Source organism: Nesoenas mayeri, assembly GCF_963082525.1.
Source record: "Nesoenas mayeri genome assembly, chromosome: 20".
NCBI lineage: Eukaryota > Metazoa > Chordata > Aves > Columbiformes > Columbidae > Nesoenas > Nesoenas mayeri.
In genome coordinates, this window is record NC_137569.1 from 4,346,542 (window position 1) to 4,366,766 (window position 20,225).

Genomic DNA, 20,225 nt, shown 5'->3' on the forward strand with positions numbered 1-20,225 from the left:
ACGCCTGTGCACGCGCTGCAGTGCATGCCTGGCCCTGCACGTGCACGCTGCAGCGCACGAGCACGCTGCGCCTTGCACGCGCACGCAAACGCCCACGTGTGCTGCGGCACTACAGTGCACGCACCCCTTCCTGCATACTCACACACGCACTGCAGGGCACACACCCTCTTGCACGCTCATACACACAGTGCAGTACAAACACACCCCCCTTGTACTCCTATGCACGTGCTGCAGTGCACACGCACCCAAGCACACCGACTCAAGTGCACACCCACTCAAGTGCACACCCACCACTTGCACGCTCACGCACACGTTGCAGTGCACACACTCCCCCTTGCACACCCACATGGGCTGTAGTGCATACACCCCCCTTGCACACTCATACACCGCAGTGCACGCCCCCCCTGAACACACACGTGCTGCTGCGCACACCCGCCCCGCTCGCACACTCACACAGACGTTGCAGCGCACGGTCACCCCTCGCACACCCCCCGTTGCACACGCACCCCCCGTTGCACACGCACCATTGCACACACACACCTCCCTTGCACACCCCCATTGCACACACCCCCAGTTGCACACACACACCGTTGCACACACACCTCCCTTGCACACGCACCCCCCGTTGCACACGCACCTCCCTTGCACACCCCCATTGCACACACACCCCCCGTTGCACACACTCCCCCCTTGCACGCTCACTCGCGCACGCGCCGAATTGCGCACGCGCGTGCCCCATGTTGCCGCGCGCGCGCCGACACGCGGCACCCAACATGGCGGCGGCGCCGGGCTCTCGGCCCCGCCCCCTGGGTGTGGCGCGGCGCTGACCTTCCCAACATGGCGGCGCCCGCGGGTCACGCCCGGCGCGCGCGGGGACGGGGCGGGGCGGCGCAGGGGGTTGTGGGAGCGGGCGGTGGCGGCGGCGGCACCGGGGGGCGCGATGGGCAACTGCCACACGGTGGGGCCCAACGAGGCGCTGGTGGTGTCAGGTACGGCCGGGGCCTCGCAGGGGCTCGGGGCGGGGGGTCTGAGGGGTCCTCGTCATGGGGATCCCCGAGGGAATTGGAGGGGGGTGGATCTCTGTAATGGGGTCTGCTCGGGGGACCCCGGTGGGTCCCTTCACAGCCAGGGACCCCTCAGGCGGGAGAGATCCCGGTTCTGACGGGATTTTGGGGTGGGAAGGGGGTGTCCGTGTCATGGGGGGGGTTGTCCCTGTTATGGAGGGGCTGTGGGGAGGGTCCCTGCCTGGGGGGACCCTGGGGCTGGTGGGGGGGTGTGGGTGTGGGGTTGTTTTGTTGGGGGGATCCCCTGCAGCAGGACTGGGATGGGGGGGGGAGGCTTTTCCTTGAGGGGGGTCCCTGTTACCAGGGCACCTTGCAGTGTTGGTTGGGGTGTCCCTGGAGGATCCCCTGCAGCAGGACTGGGATGCTGGGAGGAGGCCCTTCCTTGAGGGGGTCCCTGTTACCAGGGCACCTTACAGTGTTGGTTGGGGTGTCCCTGGAGGATCCCCTGCAGCAGCACTGGGATGGGGGGGGAGGCTTTTCCTTGAGGGGGTCCCTGTTACCAGGGCACCTTGCAGTGTTGGTTGGGGTGTCCCCCAAGCGGGTGCCTGGGTGGGGGCTCTGGGGAGGGGTCCCCAGGCCAGGGCCGGCGGGCGAGGGGCCGGTGCCAGCGGCACACCCGGTGCGGCCACGTCAGGCGGCTCCCGAAAACCCGCTCCTGGGGGGCTGGTTGGCTTTGCTGGGGGGGCGAGGGGGGTCCCTTCCCATTCCTCGTGTCCTACTGCTGCTCGGTTCCTCGCACGTCACCCGGCGTCTCAGCGACCACCAGTACATGTGATATTATCAGCAGGGGAACTGCTCGCTTAGGTTAGGCTTAAATAAACCAGGAGTGGAATCCCCTGTGTCTGGTTCAACCTGTAGCGGCTCCAATACTCCGCTGAAGCTCCCGAGTGCACTTTGGTACAGACTGTGCTGCCTGCGGACAAGACTTAATTACCGTTAGGTGATGTAATGACTTGCTTGTAAGGGCTGGATGCTTCGCTCTGTGTGAGCGGCTGAGGCCGTGTACAAGGTAATAACCATGTTAGGTACAGGTGTTTGTAACTTCGTGTGCTCTGAGTCACGTTACACCCTTTCTGTCAACGCTGGACTAGTTTTGTGATGCTCAAACCTAAATTCACCTGGGAGAAAAGGTCTGTGAATATCAAGGATGTGCTACAATCACAGCTTTGCCGTGTGTGTGAAGCTACGTTGTTATGTTTTTGGAGCCCAATCCTCCAGCAGGCTGTAGCACTTGTTTCTGCCTGGTCTGTTATCGGTTCATCTCTTGGATAACAGACCTGTTACGGGAATTGCTGAGGAGATGCCAGGAGCAGGCTGCAGTTTTGGAAACGAATACACTCGCTGCAGCGGCTGCTTCTGAGGAGTTACAAACCGCACCCACCAGCTGCCTGGAGCAGCAGCGTTTCTTGCAGCTTTCCTGGTGTTCTGCACATCTCTGCAGTTCCCAGCTGGGGTCTGGACCTGATGCTGCGCTGCCCCACCAAGAGACGCCCATTAAAATCAGCACCGCTGGGTGAAAAGCCGTGTCCGGCGGGAGGAGTTGGGAAGCTGTGCTCCAGGTGTGCCGGGATGCTCTTTGGTCTTGAAATCTTGGGTTTGCTTCTGTTCAGCTCTGAAGTTTACAAAACACGGCTTGTGGGGTGAGTCAGCAGGAATTTGTGGCATCTGCTCGTGGTTCCAAGCGTTTCGCTTCCCACAGCCGGGAGCAGCGAGTGGAGGGCACTCCTGGGTGTACGGCCGCGTTTTGGGAAGGGAGCGTGGATCACGCCAGGCTCTGCGAGTCTGAGTGGGGTTCAGTGCTGCCACCAGACGTGGATTTTCCTCTGTCACTGCTCGTCACACTCTGCAAACACTTGTTTCTCCTCGGAGTGTGGCTGGAGCTCTGCAGAGCCCTGCGGCTCCGCTGCACTATGTGCAGAGTAAATGCCAGAGTGTTAGGGGCAGGCGTGTAGCTACAAGCAGTTGTAGTTCCAGGAACTTGAGCTGTGTCTCTCTGGGGAAAAGCAGTGGGGCCCGTGGGAGCCAGCATTTATTTGTGTGATATTAGGTTGAATTTGGGGAGAGAGGTGGAAGGGACAAATAAACCAAAAGCAAATAACATTAAAAGCAGGCCTTTGGCTTGCAGCCTTGAATTGTCGTACAGTTGTTAATTGAAAGACTTCACTTTGTGGGAAAGGCACCTTCAAATCATGGAGCTGATTGGAAAGGTTTCTATATTGTAAATGTATAAACCCTGTACCTCTTGAAGGAAGCTTGGTCATGCACCTCCCCTGGCATGTGGGGCTTGTTCTGAGGAGTTGTGCTCTTTCTTTTCACTTCCTTGTGAGACACTCACGTTCCTCCAGTGCGGAAGGAGCAGCTGAGCTTTGGGAACGTCTGTGTGTGCAGGAGCTCCGCAGCCTCATTTGGGAGCTGCCTGCTGGGCACGGGTCAGCACTCCACGTCCTTCACCTCTCGAGCAACACCCGTCTCCTTGTAAGAAACTGCACCGCGTTAGCTAATCCGTCCGTGAAATGCAGAGCCCAGGCTTTGTGAGAACGCTCCACAAAGCCCTGCGGAGGTGATGGTGGTCTCTCTGGAATATGGGTCCAGTTTTGCCGGGGGGTAGCGGCGTTGGGAGCCTGCTGGTGAGGTTTGGCACAAGCTCTGTCCCTTTGACAGGCGCGGGGCCCATTGCTGAGTCCTCTCCAAGCACGGTCCAGTTTTTGGGAAGGTGCACAAAGTAGCTCTTCATCCCGATACCCGAATGTTCACACCAGCTAAATAGGTTGTCTCAAATGCATAGGGCTGGTTTGGGGTTACGGTCTGGTCGAACACGGCTTTGGCGGCTAAGGATGGATCTGCTAATTTTGAAATACAATGCTGTAATATTTCTGCCGTCTCATCGTTAGGAGATGTAATTTATAACAGCCCTGCTCACCCTACAGCTCCCATAAGTACATGGTGTTGCCCAAATCTCTGTAGTGGGGGCACACGAGAGTGGCACCAGCCAGCCACGGAGCTTCAAGGTGAGCACCTGGAGATGGGTAACAGGACGTTTGGCACAGCCACCGTGTTTCTGGGTCAGAACAGGCTGCCAAAATTCAGGAGAAAAGGAGAAAAAAGTCAGGGGAGTTGCAGGCCGGTCAACCTCGCTTTGTTTTATAGGAGTGTGTTGAAATAAATACCTTGCTGGTGAATGCCTAGAAGAACCAATGTGCGTTTTCTGAGTACGAGCTGTGCCCAGCTATCTGCCTTCCCTCCCAGGTGGGGCAGCGCTCCAGGGCAGAAGCAGCAGCAGCAATCGCACCCCATGCATTTACTGAGGCTTTTAGACTCTTCTGGTTTCTCAGAAATCAGCCTGAGAAGTGCTGTCCAGCCCAGTTTCTCAAGTGAGTGCAGCACCCTTTGGTGCTCCCTGATCTCTGTCAAGGTAAAAGAAGAGCCTGCCGTTAATTCCAGTTTTGTGTAAACATTTCCTGCCGCACCCCAGCAGTCAGGGGTAGTTAACCCTTCCAGGGCCGCTCGGAGCTCTTGCATCCTGTTGCCGCATCCTTCTTATTCCTGCAAGAGGAACTGGCCATGATTTTGGGCCAGTGTGACTGTGCTGGTTTTATGGTACTTCTCTACATTTTGAAAACCTGAAATAAAGTCTTCTTCAAGCTCTACAAACCCTTCCTTGAAGAGGCCTTCGGTCCACAGTGTGAGGAGGAACTGGTTTCTCAGATACTTTAAAATTAATATGAAACTGCTCAGGAAACCATTGCCAGGGACCTTGGCAGCGGCTCACTGTTCAGCTGAGATGGTTTATCAAGTAAGTTCCTTGTGCTGGCTTAGATAATGGAATCAAGAATGCGCTTATTGAGTTTGCGGACGGTACTGAGCTGGGAGTGGATTTTAGAGCTTTGAAGAACTGGATTAGAATCAAAATTATCTCGACAGATTGACCGAATGGTCTGAAAGAAACACGATGCAGTTCAAGGAGAAATGCAGAGAGCTACACCTGGGGGAGAACAGTCGATCACATGAAGATGGAACGGGAGGAGAAGGTCCGGATTACATCCAAAACAAGCCAAAATCATCCGCTTTCATCTGCTGTAGTGACTGTCAAAGGATCTTATGGATTCAACTCAGAACTCTGCATCTTTTAAAATTATTTTTTGTTAACCTCATGCCATTTCTGCATGTGGACAAACCCTGATTTATATGCACAGCAGGGTCTAAGAATCCAGACACTGATTTTAGCCTAGACCCTGCTTTATTATATGATTTTCTTTACATATGCTTTTGCCTTTTTGTCTCCTCTGCATTATGTCTTTTGTCAGTAACTGCTTTCAATTATCAAATTTTCCCTCATCTTCCCGCACTCGCTCGTTAGTGCCCCACGACTTCCCATCACGGCTGTTGCTCTAACAAACCCCGCTCCTCTCCGACTGGACCAGGCTGGTTATTCCCAGTTTGGGTGGTGGGTCCTGCTGGAGGAGGAGACCCCAGCACCAGATTCTCCTGAGCTGGGTCATGACAACAGCACGGAGGTAAAAGCAGCAGCGTCTGCTCTGTTCTTGTCTTCAGTTTGCAACGCTTTCTGGTAAGTGTCGAGGGTTTAGATTGCGGGGTGACAATAAAACCCTGGCAGATGTATTGTTAACCCCCTCTCCCCCCCCTCCACTTCCCCCTTTTGCCCCTCCCTGTCCCCCCTTCCCACTCAGCACAGGCGATCGGGAGGGAAAGAAGGACAGAGAGAAGAGAGTTGGAAAAATTAACAATGTTTTACTAATGCTACTAATAAGAATAGAGAAAATAATACAAAATATACAAAACCAATCTTGAAAGTCTCAGCAACTGCAGAGCCGGCACCCAAAGTCCTGGACTGGACTCTGCAGCCAGCCGGAGCTGGATTCAGTCTCTCACTAGGCCTCAGTTCGCAGGGATGACTAGCAAGGTCCTCTCCTAATGTCGGCCATAAGAAGAGAAAAGGCAAAAAAGGCACAAGATCCTTGTGATCTCCCACTTTTATATGAAGTATTCACGTGAATGGAATGTTATACATAGTCGGTCAGTTTCTTGGTCACTTGTTTCTGGTCGCCCTTCTTGCGAGATGTCCATCCATGCTTATCAATAAGTTTGCATTCCATTGCTAGGTTTACTAAAACATGTGTCTGGTTCTCCAGGAAAATGCAGCTCATATGAAGGCTTTAGCTGACAGGCAAAATCACTAAAAGAGAAACTTGTTTTTAACAAAACCAGGACAGGAAGGAATATACTTATCGCATTATCATAGTGACCTGTTTACTGTCATCTGATTTTGGAACGCTCACCGCTTCCTGCCAAAATATGGGTTCATTGCCTCAGTTTACCTCGGGAGAGCAAACAACACGGAGCTCGTTCACAACCTCAGATTGTCCCGCAAAGCTGCCTTTGATGTTTGGGGACCCGTGTCCCTGTGACTGTTTGGGCTCCTGTTCTCCCTTGCGTGCCGTCCGTCGGGGCAGCAGCTTCCTGCGTCTGCTGAAAGCTCCGTTCATCTGCAGCCCCCCAACTGATTAACGATTAATCACTTTTAAAAAAAGGCGAAACAGACGATGTACTTTCTCCTGGCTCTGGGAATTCTTGCTCTAATGTGGGACCCCTTCGTTTGGGAAGGGGCCAAGCTGGACGGCAGCTCCCCGGCCGTGAATCCCCCGTTTGTGGCGGCCCCGGAACAGACACGGGGATGTTTGTGGCAGCGATGGCCAAGCGGCTGTGAGACCCGGCCTACCGGAACAGTGGGTGTATTATAGCCGGGAAAGGCAATTTCTCTGCCAAATCTCATTGTGCAGGAGGGTTTATTCTTCAGACTTGCAAAGGTTTCGCTTTGTTGGTTCTTTTTTCGCTCGCTCGGGAAAGCGGCTGCGAGGGAAGACGAGCGTTCAGCTCATCTGACTTGCGTTGCCAGGACGGAGCTCTGCTGCGCTCAGACGTCCGGCTTGCAGGAAAGCCGCCATCTGGCATCCTGCTCCCGTTTAATGTGTTAGTTTTCCCTGTTTTTTTCTGAAGGTTTGAACGCTTTTTGACATACAATCTAGCTTGGTAAACTCTGCCGTGCAGTGATGTTGTGTGGTGCTGGGAAGCAAGTGTGGGTGCAGAAGAAATGTGTGTGGAGAGGCACGTTCTTGTAACAACAGTAGGTTTATAGTGCAGCTTTTTCTCTGTACATTATTATGAAATGATTACCAGAGGTTCAGTAGTTAAAGACCACATAGACGCCGTGAAATAAAGTGCATTTCCATGAGGAGCTGCTTTTCCCGACTGCCAGGAACACCTCCCTTCCCGTTCCTGGAAAACAAGGGCCTGGCTGAAAGGCTGAGCTCACTGGGCTCACGTCCTCCACGCAGCATTAAAAGGCATCACGGTTCGTATGCTGCAGGATATTGTATCATCATCTTCCAGACCTCCTTGCCTGGCCAGAAGAGCCTTCCAGCTACTGGCAGAATCTCTCCAGAGCCTCAGAGGTGACGGGAGAACATTCCTCTAGGCTGTGGAGCACAGGAGACCTGGAAACGTGTGTAAATCCGTCTTCCATTTGTGTTTGCTTCCTACTGACATCGGAGGGTGAAGAATTGTAGATGAGGCTGATCTGTTGGTTTGTGAAAGGCACTGTGTGAAAGCTGGTGGAGCAGGTGGTATCTTGGCCATCTTCTGCTATCAGCTGCAATGCCTGAGGAAGACAGGGAGGACAGAGGGCCCTGTGCTGCCTGTGCTTCATTTTGACTCGTTGCAACCAACTTAATGATCATTGCGTCTCTTGGAAGGGATAAGTGTAATGAGTGTGATTATGGATGGCATGAGCCAGGACTAGGAGGTGTTTTGGGGGAGCTCAAGGGTTCTTCCCACCTCCAACGCCGCCCTGAGAGCTTTTTGGTGGGTTTAAGGGCAGTTTGCAGTCGGTGAGGGAAAGGAGATGGATTTCTTACATGACTTTCCATGGCGGAGCTGGTGCATCAAGGTTGAAGATACTTAACTGTGTATTTACACTGGGTTTGGTTGGTTAAAAGTGCTTGAACTGCTTAACAAAACTAAAATAAAACACTTCTTTAAAATACAGTCGCTTTCTTTGTATTATTGTTCATCATACTGAATTATGGCAAATACTATTTTCCAATTATATAAGGCAGTTCTGAAAAAAGGTTGCCGTATAAAATGGCCATGTGAAGGCCATGGAGGTGAGAGTGCGGGGTTACAGCCGACCAAAGGGTGTTCAGGGCTGCTGTGGATCTGGGAAAGGGGTTTCTGTGTTCGACGTTTATCAGACACTGTGAACACGCTTGGATTCTTCTGGGTCATGTTGCAGATGACCCCCCGGGATGCTCTTTCCTCTGCATCCGTAGGCTGGTTGTGAAGTTGTTCTGCTCGCGGATCAGGCTGGGTGCGGGTTTTTCCCAACTTAGAGCAACATGTGTGTAACCCCAACGTCTCTTATGCTGCAGGTGGCTGCTGCGGCTCCGATGTAAAGCAGTACGTATATGGAGGCTGGGCCTGGGCTTGGTGGTGCATCACTGACACCCAAAGGTAAGGAAACCCCTATTATTTGTGGGTTTGGAGCAGGAGTTAGGCCAAGCCATCCCAGTGGGGCTGTCAGCAGCATCTTTAGGAATGCAGGAGTGGGCAGAGCAGATGAAATCATGGGTAAGCATCAGCCCAGCCTGCTGCGGCTGGCTGTGAGCGGTGCTTTGGAGGGCATCTCCCTCATGTACAACACAGCAGCGTGTTCCCCATTTTGTGCCCCGGTGCGTGGGGGACGCAGGGTCACTCACAACCGCAGCTTCTGGCCATCCTGTGCTGCGAGCAGTGTGCTGAGCTTGTCCACCACATAACCTGACAGCAAACAATGATCAGTGACATGCAAAATAAAATCACTGTTTGGGGAAGTTCTGTGCTGACTCATTTTGTGGGGACAGTTGGGTATCACGGTGCAAAAGACAAAAAAAATGAATCCCGCGCTTTCAGCTGAAGTGCTTTTCAAATGGCCTCTCCGTCCACACCTCCCCGCAAACCCAAGGCAGTCAGTTTTGGGGTTTTTTTCCATTTCTGGTTGGTTTTGAGTTACCTGTAGCCCACCGAGCTGAGAGGGCCGTAGTGTGGCTGGTCAGGGTGTTCCTTGCTGCGCTGGGGAAGGCGAGAGCCCTGCTCTCCTGTGCTGCCTTCGCAGAGCTCCGCGGCTCCCAGGCTCTCACAAAAGGAGCTGAGTTCTGCCCAGGATGGCCCAAACCCTCACCCAGTAACAAAGACGTTTGGTGTGCACTGGGCCCATCCCACCTCTCTCCTCGAATCTCTTTTCCTAAAGATGTGCCGGCCGCTCTCACCTCGGGAGCAGGCTGTGTTTCCTTTCTCTCCCTTTACTCAGTGGTGGATTTTGCTTGCTGCTTCTTACCGCTCTGAACTAACACGCTGTGATGGTGCTGCTGTCCTGCTAACGTAGCTTTGTCTGTAGGATCTGCAGGAGTGTTACTCTCTCCTAACGCCTCCCCCGTGCTCACTGCTGCAGGTTTCCTCCATCTGTGTAAAAGGAAAAAAAAATAATAGAGAAAAAGGATAAAGACGTGACTTTTGGGTTTTCTTGCTAAGTGACAGCCAGAGGTTGTAGTTAACCTTTATTGCCTGATCTTGCCGCCTCTTTCCCCTGTTCGTATGTTGCCAGCAGCAAAGCGAGCATGTCGCTGCCCTCGCTCTGCAGATGACACCCCAGCGTAGCTGCCGTTCACCTGAGCGTTGGGCAGCTCAGCTCCTTCCAGAGCGTCCCAGCTGCTGCTGAAACTGCCTCCCGGCCCCCTCCGCTCCTCTCCCTGGGGCTGGTGGTCAGGATGGCTACGAGAGCCCGTCACGCTGCTCCGGGTGCATGAAGAGATTCAGCTCACGGCTGCTGCTTTACCCCGGCTCTCCCACAACACCCACACAAGGTTGGAGGGGAAGGAAAGACCCGGCTTGTGTGCACAGCATTTGATACAGACAACCTTAATGATTTTTTTTTTGTGAGGCATCTCATTGGGAGAACTGTTAATTTGAGAAGAAATGGTTTATGCTCCTCCTTTTGTTGTGTGAGAAGCCCAGAGGCCAGCGCAGGACCTTGTCCTGCCAAGTGCGGGAGGTACCAGATGTATTTGGGAGGCTGACTTAATAAGTTAAGCAAAGGGTTGAGTCTAGGACCAAGAACTGCTTGCCAGGGATGAGCTGTCCTATGGCAGAGCTCTGTGCGCTATTTAGCGAACAGGGCTCTTGATGGGAATGCCAGCACCCAAACAATATTTTACTTTAAAATCTGTACCCTCAGTTCATGCCATGGGATGTGGGGCTTAATTCTCCTTTTTGAGAACAGAGCCTTTTCCGTAAGCTGTGCCGCAGATGGAGCCTGCTGCATTAACATGAAGAGTGAGGCAGATTTGCTCCTCCAAAATTAGGACATCTCTTGTGGAACTGCCGGTGCTGAAAGCCAAAGAGAGACAGCAGCAATTGTGCTGGCAGCGGCATCCAGCCAGGTAGCACAACCAGGGTGCTGGGCTCTGATCCTGCTGCAGCACTGAGGGTGGGAAAATAAAGGAGAAAAACAATCCTGTCCTGTTTAAGGGTCAGAAATAAAAGCAGAGGGAGAGGCAGCTCGGTCTTATAGGGGAACCAAATGGTTTCATTCTGCTTCTCAGGACAACACTTGGAAGCACCTTTGCTCATCATTAGCCAGGGGTGGGTAGCTGGGCCCCTAGAATGTTTCAGTTTTCTGTCCCCTCTTAAATGTTGGCAGAGAAACATCTAAATTATTACAAAAAGGAACTTTCTGTGCGTGAAGATGACTCCAACAGAGCATGCCAGCTGGCTCCGGGATGGCAGCCCAGGCGGGATACACCGTTCAGTTTGATCTGCGGTGACTTAGGTGGAGATCAGACCCTATAGCCCGTTCAGCCTCGTTAAAACAAGCAGCTAAACGCTGTGAACTCCCCACCGTGACGAGGGAAGCTGCTCTGTCCCAGCGTTGTGGAGCTCTGGAGTTGCACGGTGGGAGGAAGGCAAACTGGAGTGGGAAAAGCCAAAGCCTGAAAGTCTCGTCTGTCCTTTGCAATGAGTGTTTTACTCTCTGATAACTGCTCTGTGTATTTGCTGTCCTACCCTTATTCCTCGCTGCTCAGAGTGTCTTTGGAGGTTATGACCATCCTCTGTCGCTGTGAGAATATTGAGACGTCGGAGGGGGTCCCACTGTACGTAACAGGGGTTGCACAGGTAATAATCCACCTAACATCCTAACGTCATGTCTAACTGTTTATCCCTCTGTTTTGAGCAGCAGCAACAGCAGCAGCAGCAGCAGGATAACATAAAAACTAATGGTTTTGTAATGGCAAAGTTGCAATCTCAGCACCCTCCTCTCCTTCCCCTTCTCTGGCAGTTGCCCTGGGGCGCACTCCACAGTTTATAGGTAATGCAGACAGATGCTACTTGCCAAATTCCAAATTCAGCATTGCTGTACTGGCTCCTGATAACACTGCGGAGGTTTGCTCCGGCCCTAACCCTTTCCTCGGCAGCACTGCTTCCATCGTGTGTTCGGAGGAGGGCAGAGTGATCTGCTTTTGTGTGGAGCCACAGCCAGGCCAGGCTGGGTTCTGCACAGCATTCAGCACAGGTTTTGTGCCATTTCCAAAGGAAACCTGTTCACGTGTGGGGAGATTGCAGCTGTGCCCGGCTCCCCACTTGTGAATGTGAGTTTCCACTCAACCCTTCTTCTTCTACATGGAGACAGCGCCTGTTTTGGATGTTGTCACATTTGAAAGTACAGCATCGAGACCTCGGATGAGTTGCGACATACAGGACTAGCGTTTGCACTGCGAGCAGTTATGAACCGGTGTAATGAGAATTACCAAACATCCCTGTGACTTGCCAGATAGGAAGCAACACAGTATTGCAATTAAATTCAAACACAAATTAGGTCAACGGGAGGCTAAAATCCTGCACTAGCTGGTTGAAGCTGTGAATGCATGCAGCAAAAAATGCCTGTGCGTGTCCTGGACGGTGGGATCTGTCTTATCAGCTCCGAGCTAGTGTGCCAGTTTAATTAGGACAGTGGCCAAGGCGGGCATGAACTTGCAGAGGTGCATTTGAGCACCTGCAGCTGACGCTGGAGCGACTGGGTGTGCAGGGAGCAGCCCCTTCGCGTTCAGAGGTCTGACCTGACGTTCACTGACACCAGCTCTGTGCCCTGGGGCTCCCTGTCCCCACTCCCAGTGCTGTTACAGCTGACACGAGAGCCAGGCTTCGCTTCTTGAAACAGAACCTGCCACGGCAAAGCGCCTCTTGTTTTACCAAATTGTGACCTGCAGATTGCCTCATTTGGCCAAGGTACCTCCAGCCCACCTTTGATGGTTGTGAAAGCTCCGGAGCTGCAGGATCTGTCCCCTGGGTGCCTGATACCATACAGACATGGCCCTGAAGAGCTGGAGACTCACTTCTGTCTGCTTTTGGGGCATGAGACTTAGGAAAAATACAGGGAGAGGTGAGCCAGATCGGAGCGTAGCTCTGTGTTAATGCTGACCCAGCGAGGGCAAAGGCAAGGCTGCTTCTTGCAGCATCAGCAACAGGTTTTGCTGAGGACTGGGGGTGGCAATGGGGGCAGATGGGGGCGTCCCAGGTCCATACTGTGCTTTGAAACCGGTGACACCAGCCAGCAAGGGCAGGAGCTGCCCCAGCGTTGGGCAGCGTGCACAGCGAGCCCCTGGCTGGCCCAGCAGAAGGGAAAGGGTCACAGTGTTGTTTCCAGTCTGGCTCCTGGCCTTTCTCTGCTGATAAATTGCCTTTAAGCATCATGTGAAAATCTATTTCTTGGCCAAAGTGACTTGTCCATCGGCTGCGTTCTGCGCCTGTCTGACATTACCAGTGGTGAGTGCAGCCGTAGCCCGGGGCAGGAGATGTGAGGGGAAGAGCTGAGTGTGTGTTACCTGGAAACGTGCAAATATTTTACGTTTTTTGGCAGGATTTCCCTAGAGATAATGACGTTACAGCCCAGGTGTGAGGACGTAGAGACGGCGGAGGGGGTAGCTTTAACTGTCACAGGTGTGGCACAGGTACAGTAACTCCAAAACATCATTTCAGGAATGCATGTCTCTAACTTACCGTCTGGTTTTCCCCCTTAAGAGGTTGCTGTTGTCCAGGAACAGAAACCAACTGCTCTGAAACTAGTTCTTGTGCAAAACCACACTGTCCTCCTTGGTTCAAACACACTACAGCATGTCCCGTGTTGTGAAGGGGTTTGTGACCTCTCCTCCCCAAATTCATTCTTCTTTTTCTGATGTCTCGTTTGTCCACGTGGCAAATGAGTTGTGTGTGGGTGACGTGACCTGCTTGTGAAATGCCGCTGTGCTGCGGTGCCCTTGGAGCTGCGTGTGACCCCACAGGACCGAGCCACTCGCTCCCGAGGTGCTGTTGAGCATTGTATTGCTTTGGATTGTTACTGTTAGCACGTGGATATTGTAATTCTTCTTGAGTTAAAGCTTAAAGAAAGAAGTTAGTTCCTCCAGGCACTGAAATTTGTGTGTAAAAATTGCTGGCTTGAATTGAATTTTGATTCTCTCAAGCTGCTTTCGTACAGAAAAACCATCTCTTGTTGTTTCTGATAACACAGTGAAACACGTGCATTTCTTAGACTCCAAGGTCTGCAGCCCTGACACAGAATCTGTCCCCGTGACCAGATCTGCCTTGGGGAGCGCGCTGGGAAGAAACTGCTGTTCGCTCTTGACAGAATTTAACTCCCCGCCTAGGCAGCTGGATGCTTTGATTGAAAATTGCTCCTGACAGCTCGTTCTGGGTGTATAAAACCCAGACAGCGATTCTCAAAGTGCACACGAGGCTGCGGTCGCGTGTGCCTGAGGCACGTCCAGGTCTGTTGTTGCAGCAGAGGTCGCTGCCGCGTTCCCTGCAGCGATGTGACCAAAAATCCCACTGAAACACCCCCCGGGGAACAGCACCCCGGCTGCCCCAGCCCTTTTGAGACCAAGCGCTTGACAGATTTCACCCAGCGCCTTCCAGAACAGCGGATTCCTCCCGAGGTTTGTTGCTTCGCTCTGACGTTGCAGAGGAGCTGCGTGTGTGTCCGTGCGTAACTCGGGATGCGAATTCAGCCCGGAGCCGTTTCTGGACGGTCACGCATGGCAGGGGGGGCCGGGACTGGCTTTAATTGGCGTGACCAGCCTCCTTGCCAGTTTTTCAGTTCTTTATATCCATTTATCTGCTCGTGTGTCACGTAAGTGGTCTTTGCATGGTTGGCAAAACGCATGGACCCGCGTCTCCCCTCACATGTGTTTCATAAATCTGTAGGCTTTTCCTTCTGTATTTGGAGAAGGTGTTTCTGAGCAGCCAGCCTTCCATTTGACCTCATTTTGGGACATCCTTCTGTTGCCTGCAAAGTGGTCCAGGCTGGGCAGTGGCAGCAGAAGGCTGGATCATGAGGTGCCTGGATTTAATAACGCAGCTCCCAGTTCATCTCATTCATGTTATTCTCTCTTCTCACTGTTCATTTTTCTTCCACTGCCTGTTCATTTTGGAGGTTTAGGCTTGTGGAATTCCCATGCAGAAAGCCGGCTTGAGGCAGCTGGGGATGTGCCTGGCAGAGGTTGCCTTCATTTTGCAGCAGTACTTTTGAGGCAAACATTTTTCTTTAAAGAGCTTGAGCAAAAAAACCCCAAACAAATTATTACTAGAGAAGCAGCTTTAAAAATGTTTGCTGTAATAAAAATGCTTAATGTGCATAAGGATGCTGTTATTTTTTTGAAGAGAGATGTAACGAGGACTCACCTGCGCTGGCTGGTGCTGCTGCCCAGGGCCACGCTGGGCTTTTTGTCCTTCTGTATCATTTTTCTAAGCCTGGAACTAACCGGGCTGTCTCTGCTCGCCCCTCGCTGTGCTTGCTGGGGCTGGGTGCGGCGCTATCGATCCTCCAGCTGGGATTGTTCCATCCAGGCTCTGATTCCCTGCCAGCTCAGCCCCTCTCTGACGTGAATGACATTTGAAGAAGCACCGGGTGTCACGGTGCCCTGTCTGAAATAAAACAGGCTGAGCGCAAACCGCTCAACCACATTTTGTTTTGTGCAACCTTTGCTTTGTTGGGTAATGTCCATACTGAGCAGATAGCCGGGCTCCTGTGGGCTGGCTTTATTAGCAGAGAATCATTCTTTGCTCCCGTTAATTACCGCAGGGACTGTCCTAATGAACATCCTGCTCTGTGCTCTGTCCTCTTCGTGGCGCCCGAAGGGTGGGTTTGTTACAAGAGGTGGAATTGCTGGAAGATGCACCATAAACGTTGCTGCTGAGTCTAATTGGTTTGGGTATTTGCTGCGAGAAGAGCCGTGTGCGGGGCTCACGCTCCGGGTGCAGCTGCACCAGCAGCTCTCACAGCTTGTGTAGAAGGTGCTCGGGGTACAGGGACAAAACCCATGGTGGCCTGGCCCTGTAAGGAGCCCAAAAGCCTTGGGGACAAAGCAGGAGAGGGTTGCCATGCTGGCCTGAGATTCAGTTTCGTGTTTTGATGGGGAGACCGAGCCTGAGAAGCAAAGGTAGGAAATTGGGCTGCAGGATCGTTTCAGACCAGGCTTTGTCAAGAAATAGTTTTGTTGCTTTTGCCAGCAGTTTGACCCCAAAACGCAGCCCTGTGGGCGGCAGGTTGAGGTCTGTGGGCTGTGCACCCATCGGGGTCTCAGAGCCAGGGCTGTGCTGGCATCACAGGTACCAGCAGGTCCGGGTAGTGGGACAGGACACAGGCTGCCACTTGCATCTGGTGGCACAGGAGGCACTGCCCACCCTAGATGTGTCCATCAGAGGGTGCTGTGGAACCTGCTCAGCACCCAGATGTGCTGCTGTGGGCGTGCTCCCTTCTCCATTGCTGCCGGACACACAGACATCCCTGTGTCCAGGCTTTGCCTGAGCCCCCAGACAGGACCTGGCTGCCAGGAGTTGTCACCTTGATGGGCTGTGTCTCCTTATAGCTGGACCCTATAGAGCTCCACGAGCACACATCCCTGTCTAACACACCCCGCAGGGATTTTTAACCCACTTTGCCTTTGAAAAGCAGTCCCATGGCCAGCAGGACCATCTTAATACCCTGCCTTGTCTGGACCTGGGGGTGTTTTCACAGGAGGTGAACGTGGTGTCCCAGCTCTGGGGGTTGATGCCAGACTGACCGCACAGAGCGGGACAGCCAGGTCCTGGCTGTGGCACACTGGGGTCACCACAAGGGTGACCGGGAGCTCCCAGCCCCGAGCAGGACAGACCAGTGTGCTACGGCCATCCCGTCTCTCCTTGCAGGGAATGCTGAATGGAGTCCCTGTTCCCCAGCTGCTCCTCGGGCATTTCAGACTCTTCCTTGTTCTCTGCCTTTCCTATGTCAGAAAAATCATTTCTAGTGAAAGAGGAGGAAGAGAAAGGTAACAAAATGGCTTTTGGTCAGGGGTAGTAACAGAGAGCCCCCTCCTCCTCGGTGTGGTGTTGGTGCAGTGGCTGAGCTGGTGGTTCAGAGCTCTGTGGTCGAGCTCTCATCAGGTGGGACCTACAGGGCCAGCCTGGTCCAGTGGCCTGGCTCAGCCTGGTGGCAGCTCAGCATGGTCCCCTGGACCATCTGTGCCACAGGGGCCTGGCAGCTCGGTGGTGGTGCTGCTGCTGCTGCTGTTGGGTGCTTGTCCCTCGTTGGACAGGCACCTTAAGCCCCTTTGGTTTTGTCTCCTGTCTCCAGGTGAAGATAATGACGGAGAAGGAGCTCCTGGCTGTGGCCTGCGAGCAGTTCTTGGGGAAGAACGTGCAGGATGTGAAGAACGTGATCCTTCAGACGCTGGAGGGACATCTGCGCTCCATCCTAGGTGCGAAGGGGTTCACGTGTCTTGAAGACACCTTGGGTAGCTTTGTCCCTTCTGTGCGGGCTGGTCCCAGCTGTGTTGCTGCCACCGCAGCAGCTGCAATGGGTGATTCCTCCGCTGCCTGCAGAGGTGGCATCTTAGATTGTTCCTCCCCTCCTGCTGTGTTGCTGGGTGTTGTGATAAGTGAGTTTTCGGTGCCTGCAGCAAGAGATGTCGGAGTCCCGGGGGGTTCAGGTGTGTGTGGTGCTTGTGAGACTGATGTCGGTCTGCACCGCTGGGCCTGGGCAGAGGATTGTGCCCAGACCTTAAGAGATTAGGGGCGCCAAGGGTGAGCTTAGACCCGCACCGTTGTGTTGCTTATTCCAAGTAAAGCGCTTTGCCTTCCTCCCCTTGGCAGGCACCCTGACGGTGGAGCAGATCTACCAGGACCGGGATCAGTTTGCCAAGCTAGTGCGGGAGGTGGCTGCTCCTGACGTGGGTCGCATGGGTATCGAGATCCTGAGCTTCACCATCAAGGTACGCCCGGGCGCGGGTTGCTGTGCAGCACTGATTTTAGGGATCAGAAGCAGCACAAGGGAGCCTGGCCCTGGCTCCTCTGCAGTGCCCAGGGAGCTCCTGTGACAGCCCCCACAGCGTGTCCGGTGTGCAGGCAGCTGGGCAAAGAGCACCCAGGAGCTGGCTCTGTAAACACCGCTGGGCAGGTGGGGAGAGCTCGCTGACAGCCGAGCCGCTGGGAAGTCCGAGGGGAGATGTCGGGAGCCCCACATCTCCCTGTCGTGCCTGTTTCTGTTTGGCAGCTGACATGGCTCTTTCTGAGCCTGGCCTGAGCACGTAAGTGATTGCTCTGAGCTTGGAGCGAGATGGAGCGGCTCTTTTGACATGATTGTGGCTTCTCTTCTCCTCTCCAGGATGTCTATGATAAAGTGGATTACCTGAGCTCCCTGGGGAAGACGCAGACCGCGGCTGTCCGGAGGGACGCAGACATCGGCGTGGCGGAAGCCGAGCGAGACGCTGGCATTCGGGTGAGTGCGGAGACCTGCTGGGCTTCCCCAGAGCAGCCTGGTTGTCTGCAGCTGCACACCCTGGAGCTCTGCTCTCTTGTTTCCTCTCTGCAGGAGGCAGAATGCAAGAAGGAAATGCTGGATGTCAAATTCATGGCAGATACCAAAATAGCAGATTCCAAACGGGCTTTTGAATTGCAGAAAGCTGCCTTCACTGAGGAGGTCAACATTAAGGTGAGAGGTGTCTGACAGCCCAGCGCTGTTCAGAGAAGGGAACGGAGCTGGTGAGGGGCTGGAGCACAAGTGTGATGGGAGCGGCTGAGGGACCTGGGGGGTTCAGCTGGAGAACAGGAGCTGAGGGGAGACCTTCTGATCTCTGAACTGCCTGAAAGGAGCTTGGAGCATGGAGGGGGTTGGGCTCTTCTCCCAAAGAACAAGCAATAGGAGAAAAGGAAACAGCCTCAGGTTGCACCAGGGAAGGTTTAGATTGGATATTAGGAAAAATTTATTCCCAGAAAGAGTTGTCAGGCACTGGAACAGGCTGCCCAGGGCAGTGCTGGAGTCACCATCCCTGGAGGGGTTGAACAGACACAGAGGTGAGGTTCTCGGGGACGTGGGGTAGTACCAGGGTTGGGTTAACTGTTGGACTTGATGACCTTGAAGGTCTCTTCCAGCCCAAATGATCCCATGGTTCTATGACTCTCCTGTGCAGACAGCAGAGGCCCAGCTGGCCTACGAGCTCCAGAGCGCCCGGGAGCAGCAGAAGATCCGCCAGGAAGAAATTGAAATCGAGGTGGTGGAGCGCAAGAAGCAGATCGAAATTGAAGAGAAAGAGGTCATCCGAAAGGAGAAGGAGCTGATCGCCACTGTGAAGCGGCCGGCCGAGGCTGAAGCCTACCGTATCCAGCAGATCGCCGAGGGCGAGAAGTGAGTGAGCCCATGGCCTGGCCCAGCCCTGAGCCCGGCTTAGCGCTGGGCTGGGGTGAGGTGGGAGTGAAGACCAGCTCGTGGGCTCTCCATGGGGCAGGCTGTGGGCGGGCGGGACGTGGTGCTGGGTCCTCTGCGGGGATCTGGGCTGCTGGAGGGCCGGGTTTCCCTCTCCAGGGTGCAGAAAGTCCTCCTTGCTCAGGCGGAGGCGGAAAAGATCCGCAAGATTGGAGAAGCGGAGGCTTTTGTGATCGAGGCCATCGGGATGGCGGAGGCTGAGGGGATGAGGCTGAAGGCCGAAGCGCTCCAGCAGTACGGAGAAGCTGCCAAGCTGGCTCTGGTGCTGGATGCGCTGCCTGAGGTGAGGAAGGAGCAGCTTTTCCCTGCTCCAGCCAAGCACCAGGGCTTTCCCAGGCTGGGCCAGGTCTCCTGGGGGCACAGAGAGGTCCCACACGGTGTTCAGGGGCCTGACCCAGCAGCTCCTTGGCTCTCTGCTCATCCCACCCTCCTTCCTTGCCTCCCCAGATCGCTGCCAAAGTGGCTGCTCCCCTCTCCAGAGTGGACGAGATCCTTATTCTCAGCGGAGAGAGCAACAGCGCGGTGTCTGAGGCGAACCGTCTGCTGGCCGAGATCCCCGCGTCCGTGCGGGCCATCACCGGCGTGGATCTCACTAAGGTGAGCCGGGCAGCGGCCGCTGGCGATTCCTGCGGCTCTTGGCACACAAGGACTTTCCAGCTCGTGCGGAGCCGCTCCTGCCACAGGGGCCGGCAGCTCCCTCCTCCGGCCCTAACAGCTTCCCTGTCCCCCTCCTGCAGATTCCCCTGATCCAGAAACTCACCGGGACCCAGGAGTGAGGCCAACCCGAAGCTGGTGAACATCACTCCATGTTATGCACTCAGACATCAACTGCCTTCAACGCGTGGGATTTCCTTTTATATCAAAGACAATCAGAGTTTCATTTTTAAGCTCTGGTGCCTTATTTTGTAGGGCCAGAAAGATGCATGTCCAATCAGCTGCTCTTTTTATTACAAAGGATGGGAGGGGATTTATTTTGTAATTAACTATATATTGTATCAGGCCAGAGGTTTGGATCCAGCCCTCAGTTACAACCGGCAGCTTTTCTGGTGTTGCAGTCCCGGTATTCTGCTGTTCCATGTCCTCGGACAGCCGCCTGGAGCTGGGAGCAGGGGTTCGGCAGGATGCGGAGCGTTGGAGAGCAGAGCTGAGCGAAGAGAACGGCCAGGACCCCCCTCCCTGGGGCTTTCCGCCCTCCCACAGGCTGTTTTTGTGGCCATCCCAGCGCCTCCCCGTGGTACCGGCGGTCCTGTGCCTCCCGGAGGTGGCAGTCACCCCCCAGGAGGGTGACAATCGGGCACTGCTCCCATGCTGCCTTCCCTCGG

The 20,225-nt window shown here is 54.1% G+C and overlaps 1 protein-coding gene across 6 annotated transcripts; it reads left to right on the forward strand.

Moving 5' to 3' along the window:
* Positions 1-913: 913 nt before the first annotated feature.
* Positions 914-19,790, forward strand: FLOT2 (flotillin 2). 6 transcript variants are annotated; one of them, XM_080357005.1, is made up of 12 exons: positions 914-989; positions 8,510-8,591; positions 11,198-11,266; positions 13,030-13,120; positions 16,777-16,900; positions 17,295-17,413; positions 17,806-17,919; positions 18,013-18,132; positions 18,611-18,825; positions 19,003-19,186; positions 19,351-19,500; positions 19,641-19,790. In XM_080357005.1, the coding sequence occupies exons 1-12, from the start codon at positions 941-943 to the stop codon at positions 19,677-19,679; spliced, it is 1,356 nt and encodes a 451-aa protein (XP_080213131.1). In that variant the 5' UTR covers positions 914-940; the 3' UTR covers positions 19,680-19,790. The 6 variants fall into 6 exon arrangements, with proteins under 6 accessions (XP_080213131.1, XP_080213127.1, XP_080213126.1 ...); XM_080357001.1 differs by lacking the exon at positions 13,030-13,120 and having other exon boundaries at positions 11,198-11,288; XM_080357000.1 differs by lacking the exon at positions 11,198-11,266.
* Positions 19,791-20,225: the final 435 nt, after the last annotated feature.

Excerpts from the sequence above, each read along its gene's own strand:
- FLOT2 (XM_080357005.1), top strand. The coding sequence starts at position 941 with ATGGGCAACTGCCACACGGTGGGGCCCAACGAGGCGCTGGTGGTGTCA. Across the intron at positions 13,121-16,776 it reads CTGTCACAGGTGTGGCACAG|GTGAAGATAATGACGGAGAA; the intron begins GTACAGTAACTC and ends TCCTGTCTCCAG. Across the intron at positions 19,187-19,350 it reads TGCTGGATGCGCTGCCTGAG|ATCGCTGCCAAAGTGGCTGC; the intron begins GTGAGGAAGGAG and ends TTGCCTCCCCAG.